The sequence below is a fragment of the Podarcis muralis genome, chromosome 8 (assembly GCF_964188315.1).
Source record: "Podarcis muralis chromosome 8, rPodMur119.hap1.1, whole genome shotgun sequence".
NCBI classification, from domain to species: Eukaryota; Metazoa; Chordata; class Lepidosauria; order Squamata; family Lacertidae; genus Podarcis; species Podarcis muralis.
The window spans coordinates 67,301,289-67,311,922 of record NC_135662.1 but is presented as its reverse complement, the minus strand read 5'-3'; the positions used below and the strand labels follow the sequence as shown (position 1 = coordinate 67,311,922).

The window sequence follows — 10,634 nt, the reverse complement described above, 5'->3', positions numbered from 1 at the left end:
GATATGCATGCGCACAAAAGAGCAGTATTAAAAAACAAAAAGTTTCCCTTGCAGGTGGACTGATTCCGCGTTTCACCCGTGGAGTTATCACAGCCAACGGCGGAGCTAGCTTGCAGGCATTAGCCGAGCCCGTTTGACAGCGTCTCGCTGCAAAGGTTAATTCGTATGCTCGTTTAAAAGCAAAAGTTCTCACTATGCAATGATACGCAAAGGTTAAGGGCGGGCAGGTACGCCGGGGGGGGGGTCAAGGGCAACTGCAACATCGGGCAGTAGGCGGGCAGGAGCAAGCAAGGGCGGGAGAGGCCCGTCTCCCGCCCGACGGGTAGGGCGCGGTGCCTTGTGGGATACGTAGTCTCAGCTGGTAGCTTCTCGCGGAGGCCTCGCTGGGCCCGAGGACTACATTTCCCGGCAGCGTCGGGCTTCCCACGCTCCTCCTCGTGGGCGGGTGAGTAAAAGGGAGAAAAGCGGCGCAGGTTGTCACGTTTTGTTTATCGCCGGAGCCCCGCCCCCTGCTACCTCACGAGGGATGGCGTCACCCCCCCCTCCTCATGAATATTGAGAAGGCGTTGCTAATAGAGGGAACTGGGAGGCGGGGTGCAAGAGACGAAAAATCGCGCCGCTCCGACGAGGCCTGCTGCAATTAATATTCATAAGGAGCCTCCGAAGTGGAGGCCGGGCCGGGTGGGAGGGAGGAGGAGGACGAGGAGGAGGCGGTGGCTGCTTGCTCGCTCGCTTGCTTGCTGCTGCTCCTGATCCTCCCCCCACCCTCCAGTCCCTAATGGCGCTGGCAGCAGCTGCGCGGCGGCGGCGGCGGGCTTGAGCCGAATGGAACGCGGCGACAGCGACGGAATGTTCGCAGTTGCTACATAATCGCGCCCCCCCCGCCCCCCGCCCGCCGCTTTGGAACGCGGCGTGTCTCCGCGTTCCACAATGGAACCTGCGCAGCAACCTCAGCGCGGGAGCAGGGCAGCGGCGGCTGCCCCGACGGCCGGCAAGCGGGAGCGGCCCGGCTACGCGGGCCAGGCCGGCACCGAGGGCCCGCTGAGAAGCGGCGAGGCGGCAGCAGCCGTTGCTGTCGCAGCAGCAGCAGAGGGTGTAGCCGGGGGCGGCCCGCAGCGGCGAAGGAGGCGAGGGGCCGCGGCTGGAGCCGGCGGCGGCGCGGCTTCCCTCACGCTGGCGGCCAACGGGACTCCGGCAGCGGCCGTCCCCAGCAGCGGCGGCGCCAACTCGCTTCTGCTGCGGAGGGGCAGGCTGAAAAGGAACCTCTCGGCCGCCGCCTCCTCCTCCTCGTCGTCGTCTGCCTCCTCGGCCGCCGCCGCTGCTGCTGCCGCCTCGCTGGGCACCCGCAGCCTGGATCGGAAGGCGCTGCTTCTGCTGCCCAAGCCGCCCCGGCAGCTCCAGCCTCTGCAGCCGCCGGAGCGGGACTGGGTGCGACGGGACCTCCAGCGGGGATGCGTCCATGTCTACTACTACCACCACCACCACCATCACCAGCAGCGAGGGGGCGGCGGCGGCTGCTACCTGCGGCCGGTGCTTTGCACCTTGGAGACGACGGCGGCCGAGGTGGCGTCGCGGTTGTTACAGCTCGGGCACCGTGGAGCGGGCAGCAGCGCCGTCCGGGTCTTGGGGAAGGCGGCGGCGGCGGCAGCAACCACCGCAGAGGCGCGCGGCCCCCATGAAGAAGAAGGGGAGGAAGAGGACGAAGAAGAGGAGGAGGATGAAGGAGAAATGGACGGCGATTTTGCGGCAGACCCATCCGCCGAGCCCGGGGGAGCAGAAGAGGCGCTGCCCGGCCCCGCGGAGGCTTCGACTTGCCCAGCTGGCAGCCTGACCCCGATACCGGCCGGGAGGAGGCCGCGAAACCGTCGGGGGACCCCCAGCGGTTTGGGGGGCGGCGGCGAGGCGGCTCCCCGACCGGGGCGCTTGGCTCTCGGCGGCGGGGAGAACGGCCGCGCAGGTGGGCGCCCCTGCCTGTCGCCCTCCGACTGCAGCCCCGGGCGGGCCTTTCCTCCTCCGCCACCTGCGCAGCTCTACCTATCGGGCCCGCCGCTCTCCTGCCCGTCCCTCCTGGGGGGCTCGGACACGGAGAGCTTCAGCCCCAGCGCGGAGAGCACCTCGGACCGGCTGGACGCCTACAGCGGCGGCGGCGGCTCCTCGTCTTCGTCGGAGGAGTTAGAGGCGGACCCTCCTCCTCCCGGGCCGGCAACGGCAGAGGGGGAAGGGGCCGGATCGGGGCCTGGCAGGAGCCGCCGGGTCCGCCTGGGCGGCCTGCCGTCGGCGCACGCGGAGAACCCCCGGGGGGGCAGAGCCGCGGGGGAGTCCCCCGGCGTGGGGAAGGCGCCGGGAGGGGATCCCTCTTCCGCCGGGGATGCCGCCGACGCCTCCTCCCCGCGGCAGCCTCCGGCCTTGTACGTGCAGCTGCATGGGGAGACCGCCCGCCGGCTGGAGCCTCACGAGCAGCCCTTGCAGGTCCAAAACGACTACCTCTCGCAGCTGGGCTTCCGGGACCTGTGGCGGGTGCAGGAGGAGGGCATGGACTCGGAGACCGGCTGCCTCATCCGCTTCTATGCAGGTGGGTGAGGAAGGAATTATGTATGAAGGGGTGTGGGTGTGTGAAAGGCGCGCACGCTTGTTTTCGTGTTCACAGGACAGTGTGGATGCTATCCAAGCTACTACACCCTTGGTGCCCTTACTCAGAAATGAGGGTGTGCTGCAGAAATGGAGAAAATGTGAAGTAGAACTGGATCTTGTACTCTGGTCTCTGTTCGCTAACTGCAGGTTAATTGATGGAGTGAGCAAACAACACACACAGGTGCATGAATTAAAGGCCTGTGTGTGGGAGGTTTGGGGAGAGGGGTGTGATCACATCTTGCAACCCACAGTGGTGGCAAATACTTCCAGGCCTTGGCATTGTCATGCTCTGGGAACTTTCCAGTGGAGGTCAGAAGTTTTGGGATTCTGACACCATTCAGTCATTTCCCCCATTATCTGAAGAAGGGTGCATGCACACGAAAGCTCATGCCAAGAACAAACTTAGTTGATCTCTAAGGTGCTACTGGACAATTTTTTAAAATATATTTTTACTGCGTCAGACCAACAAGGCTACCTACCTCCCCAGTCTGTTTTATAGCTGGGTAATGGCCTTGGGGGGTTGTAAAAGGGGTGTTTGGGGAGGACCTAATGGAAACTGTAGCTCAGCTCACCTTGAAACCTGTTTGCTGCTTAAGTGCTCTTCAGGTACATCAGGCTAACATGGAAAGGTTGTCCTCTGGGTCTTCCTTTATGCTACAGTCTTAGAACAATATATACGCTGGAGGTGAGGTCCTTTGAAATTGGTGGGTTTTTGCTTCCACGTAAACATGCTTGGAATCGGAATACCATTGTGTAGAAGCATTTTCTCCCCCTTCTCTGTTCACCTTAAAAAAGCTACGCACAGAGGAATCATTGTGCTTCTTAGCTGTTTTGTTCAGCTACCCCTGATAGGATCAAGTGGCTATTTTACAAGTACCTGCTGTAGCAAAAATAAAAATGCTGAATCTAGGCAGATGGAAAGAGGGGGTTATCTCCTCTTAACAAGAATTGTCATCATTTTTCCAGGGCAAATTTGCATGTATGGTATATTAATGAAACAACACATGTCTTACTCTGCTGGGTACACAATGTATGGTTCTCTACCTATTTGTAATGGGGTGGGCATCTAGATCTAAGGCCAAGATCCAGAGTGTGTTCAACCAGTGGACTCCATGATATATGTATGGGATTGTGTTTTCCTTACATAGTTGTGGGAGCGAGTCCAATGAAGTCTATGAGATTTATCTACACTTAGCATGGTTAAAGATTGGCTTCTCAATATAGACTGAAGACAGGCTTTTGTCTTGGTGCCTGGACTTGGTCAATAACAGCACCCAAAAGTTCCTGTCTTGTCATCAACATTTATATTAGTGTTGCATGTTTAACTGCCATATAGATTTCCTTTACTGCTTGAAAATGTGCACATAGGAAGGTGAGTCATGCTTTGAATGACCTTTTGGATGAGAGGAGGAGCTCTGGGCTGTGCCATAATTGATCTTTCTGTTAAGGCGCTGTAGTTTCAGGGTTAAATTGGATGCCCTGTGTTTCGTTTTTGGGTGAAGCTCTCTTTCCTTGTATCGCTTGTTCCGTACAAAATGTGGGAAAGCTGCAAAGCCTGGACCCACCTGAGTGAGCTGAGCTGTCTCCAGACAGAAGCATTTTCCATTTCAGTTTTTAAATACGCTTTGCTTTCTTTGACTGTCAGGCAGGCCTGATATTGAAGAAGCCAAATGTAGCCCAACAGCCCCTTTTTGTCCGTATTGTGAGCTGTTCAATCACCATTCCTACCATTTGCCATTCTGGACAGGTGGCCAAACGAGAACCCTGGCTGAGCTGTCTTCATCTTGAATGCGTAACAGTTGTATAAGCCAGCTTTTAAGGAAATGTTTTGCTGGTCTATGTAGGCCGAGAATAGTTGTAGAGGAACAGGAGCTGAAGACAGCCTTGGGTCCAAGTTTCTATTGTGTGTGAATGGCATGGATAGAATCCATACATTTGAAATCTAAATATGGCCTTGTATGTTGCTGCTTCTCTTCGTAAGCAGGTAAAAGTACGTACTGGCTATTCTGTAATCTGCATTATTATTATTATTATTATTAATGCAGCATTTCTCATCCTGATGACTTCCATATCTTTTGGACTCCAACTCCCATCAGCTAGTTTAACCAATAGTTGGGGATGATGGGAGTTGTAGTCTTGTAACATAAGGGGCGGATGAAGTTGGTGAAGGTCAATTGAATGTAATGAGAGTCAGTGGACTCAGTGACTCAGACTAGAGACACCCAGGTTCAAATAGCTGCTTAGCAGGGAAGCTCACTGGTTGATCTTGGACCAGCCTTCTCAGGCTAATCTACCTTGCAAGGTTGTTGCCTGTAAACAGGCATGTTCCCCCTGTCATGCAAATAATTCTCCTCTAGCAATTGTCACAATCATGGTGTGACAATAAGCAGTTGTGTTTGCAAGCTATCTTAGTAGCTATTGTAGACTTGAATGTGATTATTATTTTTTGTGCAGTATGTAAAATCCTTTGCCTCTTAAAGACTTGCCAAATTGAGCCCTGGGGGAGACGAGAAGATAGCTGGGCAAATACACAGAAAAGAAAATAACTTAAATTGAGCATGTTAAATCAACTGGGTTATGAATGGATGTTCACTACCTTGGTGCCGTGTTCGAAATTAGCCAGGCGCCAGGTGCGTTTTGCGACTGGCGCAGGTCCAGTCGCGACCACATGGAGGAGATCACTGGATGACAGGTTTGAACTGACATCTCCATCTGGCTGGCCCCTCCAGCTATCTTAAGCAGGTAATCAGATGATCTTATTTGTTGCAATTATATCCCACTTTTTCCTCCAAGGAGCACATGGTTCATTCCCTTCCTCCGTTAACTCCTACAAGGACCCTGTGAAATAGGTTAGGCTGTTACTGGACCAAGGTCACCCAATGAGGTTCAGGACTGGGTGGGGAAATGAACCCTGATCTCCCAGGTCCTAGTCTTAACCACTGCACCAGACTGGCTTCCTAGAGTTCTTCTGCAAATTAAGCTCTATAAATTAAGTAGGTACATAAATATGGGGAAAACAAAATGTCACTTAGAGAAGCACCTGAAATATTTTCCTTAAAGCTTGAATTTTTGTTAGTCTGGATTGTTTTATTTGATTTTGAGTGTGTTATGAACCACTTTTGAGGGTTTCCCCCCTTTAAAATATAAATGAAATTAATAATAGAAATTAAATTAATAATAATAAATGTCATTGCAAAAAAAAAGGCACCTAGACATTCCTTTGTGGTAACTGTAACCTAGGTTTAAGGTGCAATTTGGCGATTAGCTTATATATCTGAGTTTCTAACACTGCCTTCATGTATTTTCAAACCTTGTAGAGGGAACCTTGGCTGCAGGTAGGGGTAGCTGACACAAAGCAGTTCATCCAAGCAGTGCCCTTTTGAAGTACTAAAAAGCCTGGACTTCAGTAACTGTACCTGCCAAAATTCCCTCTACCTGTGTATTGAAGGTTCATAAGCCCTGTTCTTATTTGAGTCTTCTATGTGGAGGTGATGCTGTTTGACTGGCCCATTTACAACTCGCTTAAAATATCTGCTTCCCAGGGGCTTGTGTGTGCAGCGTTTTTGGTTTCTTTATTTCTTTTTACTCCCTTGCTTGCTCTACAAAGAATTTGCTGCAAATTATTGTTTGCCATTAGGTAGTTCCAAGCAGGATTTTAAAGCTGTGGCTGGAGGCAATTCCCCAGATTTTAAGTGAGACTCCACGGGTGTGTGTGTGTGGGGGGGTGAGGAATACAGGTACTCTAGGGCAGGGGTCAGCAACCTTTTTCAGCCATGGGCTGGTCCAACGTCCCTCACACCATGTGGGGGGCCGGACTATATTTTGAAAAAAAAAATATGAACGAATTCCTATGCCCCACAAATAATCCAGAGATGCATTTTAAATAAAAGCACACATTCTACTCATGTAAAAACACCCCACAATAACCCAGAGATGCATTTTAAATAAAAGGACACATTCAAAAGGTAAAGGGACCCCTGACCATTAGGTCCAGTTGTGACCGACTCTGGGGTTGCGGCACTCATCTCGCTTTATTGGCCGAGGGAGCCAGCGTACAGCTTCCGGGTCATGTGGCCAGCATGACTAAGCCGCTTCTGGTGAACCAGAGCAGTGCACAGAAACGCCGTTTACCTTCCCGCTGGAGCGGTACCTATTTATCTACTTGCACTTTGATGTGCTTTTGAACTGCTAGGTTGGCAGGAGCAAGGGCCGAGCAATGGGAGCTCACCCAGTCGTGGGGATTCAAACCTCCGACCTTCTGATTGGCAAGCCCTAGGCTCTGTGGTTTAGCCCACAGTCATGTAAAAACATGCTGATTCCTGGACCGTCCGCGGGCCGAATTGAGAAGGTGATTGGGCCGCATCCGGCCCACGGGCCTTAGGTTGCCTACCCCTGCTCTAGGGTAAGCGTTGTTGTTGTTGTTTAGTCGTTTAGTCGTGTCCGACTCTTCGTGACCCCATGGACCAGAGCACACCAGGCACTCCTGTCTTCCACTGCCTCCCGCAGTTTGGTCAAACTCATGCTGGTAGCTTCGAGAACACTGTCCAACCATCTCGTCCTCTGTCGTCCCCTTCTCCTTGTGCCTTCCATCTTTCCCAACATCAGGGTCTTTTCCAGGGAGTCTTCTCTTCTCATGAGGTGGCCAAAGTATTGGAGCCTCAGCTTCACGATCTGTCCTTCCAGTGAGCACTCAGGGCTGATTTCCTTCAGAATGGAGAGGTTTGATCTTGTTGCAGTCCATGGGACTATCAAGAGGCTCCTCCAGCACCATAACTCAAAAGCACCAATTCTTTGGCGATCAGCCTTCTTAATGGTCCAGCTCTCACTTCCATACATCACTACTGGGAAAACCATAGCTTTAACTATACGGACCTTTGTTGGCAAAGGGTAAGCATAGCATGAGTTTTAAAGAAATACACACAAATATTAAGAGAGCAATTAACTATCTGTTTCAAATAAACTGGCATTCATTCATTCATATATGTGCCTGTTGAATGGCCGCCCATCAGTGATTGGAAGTTAGGCTTAGCTGCTTTGTGGTTACTTTTCTGTGGCTTCCCAACCCCCTTGCTGGTGGTAGATGAAGGTTCATACAGTACTTGGAGAATGAGAAGCAATTAAAGGAGAAACCTGAGAGCACACATCTAAGGCTTTCGACCCATGTATATTTTCCTGAGAGTAAGACTCATTGACATATTGGGAGCCGAGTAAACATGCACTGTTCAGACAGTCTTAAAATAATCTGAGCACTCTTTATTTTGTTTCATTGGTGTAGTCCATGAATGAGTATATGTTGGGGTAATTATGCAGAATGCCTGGAGAATGTACAAAATCCTGTTGAGAGGGCATTCCCCAATATCTGTTGGCAGGTATGCATATAACTTTGTGTGTGTGGGGGGGTATTGTTTTTGTTTGTTATTATGGTATGTATTGTGTTTTTTATATTTAAATTGCCCTGTGGTCTTTGGATGAAAGACAGTATAGAAATTGAGAGAGAGAGGCTGGGGAATGTGCATAATCTTCACAGATGGATTATGTGCACAATGCCCAGGTGTTTATGCACATTAACCGTGCAACTCTCTTTACCTGTATCATACACGTTTCCAGTTACTGAACCCGAACTTTTAAAATCTGGCACTTGCAAGAATGGAAAAGGTTATAGTAATAAAGGTTGTAATGATGGTGTTTTATTTGATGAGCTTTTCAGTTTTGTTCTTGAATCTTAATCCTGGGTTGTTGTGGGTTTCTTTCCCTGCAAAAATGAGTTGGTTTTTAATGCTTAGTACGAACTGTTCTGCTTTGGTGAGCGTAGAGAGGGATGCGCAAGTTAACCTGCAGGCTTCTGCAAACTCTGCAATGTTTGCAGCAGGAAAGGACTCATCAAAGCTTAACTTTCCATTGTGAAATCTATTTATAGCCAGCATCCGTATAATACATGCCATGCCTTATATTGTAGATTTCGTTGAAGTTTCAAAGTGTGAAAACTTGGAAGTACTGTTTTGTTAAAAACTGTCTTGTTTTTCACAAGATGGGCAGGCTTTTCTCCTCCTCTCCCCCTCCCCCACTTTTGAAATCCGTAATTTTTTCAGGAAGGTGTGACTTAATTATGAAATCTTCAATGGGTTTATGTGTCATGGAAAAATCTACTGAGGTCGCCCAGTCAGACAACATCCTCTTAGCCAGAATGGGTGATGTCAAAAGAGAAAGAATTAAACCGCGGACCTTCCTTATGTGTTTGATTTCCGTGTTGTTCCTCCCTCTATTTTATTTGCTGATAGATTTTGAAATGAAAGTAGCAGAGCTGGGACTATCGGTAGGTGAACCTGAAGCATGTAGAGAGAAGTATCAAAATACATGCTAGTCTGATACTCTCTATTGTTTTATAGATTGGAAGAGGTGGAGGAGCCCTTTCCCGAAAGGCGGAGATTTTCAAACTTTTTGAGTCCCCGGCTCCCTTGACCAACTCCCTTCTTTCTGCAACACCCCTGTGGGGCTCAGGAGCCCAGTTACGTCACCCCTTGTCTGCAGAGCTGGCAGCCCCTCACCCCTTTTCGAACACCCTCCCTTGTGGAGTGATCCCTCAGACTCCTCTCCCTTCTCCTTGGGAGTCCTCTGGGCAGGCGGTTCTACTCCCCCTGGTCTCTGAGCTGCCCCCCCCAGAGAGGTGCCTCTTCACACTGCCCCACAGGGGCCTGGGAAGTGGATGCCCCCAGCCTTATTGGCGCAGTGGAAACTGGCCAAAGGCGAGTGTGAGGCCAGCACCTTGCAAGGCAGCAGTGGCAACAGCAGACACTGTTGGGCCTGCATAATAATACTAATAATACTAATAATAATTTATTATTTATACCCCGCTCATCTGGCTGAGTTTCCCCCAGCCACACTGGGTGGCTCCCAATCAAGTGTTAAAAACAATACAGCATTAAATATTAAAAACTTCCCTGAACAGGACTGCCTTCAGATGTCTTTTAAAGATAGTTTAGCTGCTTATTTCCTTCATATCTGAAGGGAGGGTGTTCCACAGGGTGGGCGCCACTACCAAGAAGGCCCTCTGTCTGGTTCCCTGTAACCTCACTTCTTGCAATGAGGGAACCGCCAGAAAGCCCTCGGCGCTGGATCTCAGTGTCCGGGCTGAATGATGGGGGTGGAGACACTCCATCAGGTATATAGGACCGAGGCTGTTTAGGGCTTTAAAGGTCAGCACCAACACTTTGAATTGTGCTCGGAAACGTACTGGGAGCCAATGCAGATCTCTCAGGACCGGTGTTACGTGGTTCCGGTCTAGCTGCCGCATTCTGGATTAGTTGCAGTTTTTGGGTCCCCTTCAAAGGTAGCCCCACGTAGAGCGCATTGCAGTAGTCCAAGCGGGAGATAACCAGAGCATGCACCACTCTGGCGAGACAATCCACGGGCAGGTAGGTTCTTAGCCTGCATACCAGGTGGAGCTGGTAGACAGCCGCCCTGGACACAGAATTAACCTGCGCCTCCATGGACAGCTGTGAGTCCAAAATTACTTCCATTCAGCACTGGGCACTCATCTTCCAGGCAGGCCTTGCACACAGCAAGCACAAGGAAGACCAGCGCAGTGCCTACCCGACCTTCCATTTGTCTGTCCGTTCCCAACAGCAAGGGCTGGCGGACTGGCTAGTTGGGCTCCCTCACCTACTTGCTTGCAAGGCCGCCTCAGCTCCTGGCAACCAGCACCCCTGGCCAGCCCCAGCAGCACCATTTGTCTTTGGAGCTTGTAGCAGGGGCTGCTGCAACAAACAGTCGTGCAAGCCTTTGGGAGGCAGAGACACGAGAGGGCACCAGAGGAGGGAGGGGAGGAAGGAAAGAGGGACAGGGGCCAGTGTTGCCCACGGCACCCTTGACCATCCTTCAAGGCACCCCAGGGTGCTACGGCACACTGGTTGAAAACCACAGCCCTAGGGAGAAATAGCTTCATGTTTCGCAAGCAACTTCATGGGTTGTATTTATTGAGCCGGTGCCTCACTGCCTGCCTGCTG

General features: G+C 51.4%; 1 protein-coding gene across 1 annotated transcript in view; it reads left to right on the top strand.

Annotated features, from left to right (window-relative positions):
* Positions 1 to 695: 695 nt before the first annotated feature.
* PHLPP1 (PH domain and leucine rich repeat protein phosphatase 1) overlaps positions 696 to 10,634 on the top strand; it is a 161,175-nt gene continuing 151,236 nt past the window's right edge. The window contains 3 exon segments of the mRNA XM_028737876.2: positions 696 to 1,466; positions 1,468 to 1,517; positions 1,520 to 2,572. Coding sequence (XP_028593709.2) covers positions 931 to 1,466; positions 1,468 to 1,517; positions 1,520 to 2,572 — 1,639 coding nt within the window. The 5' untranslated portion in view covers positions 696 to 930.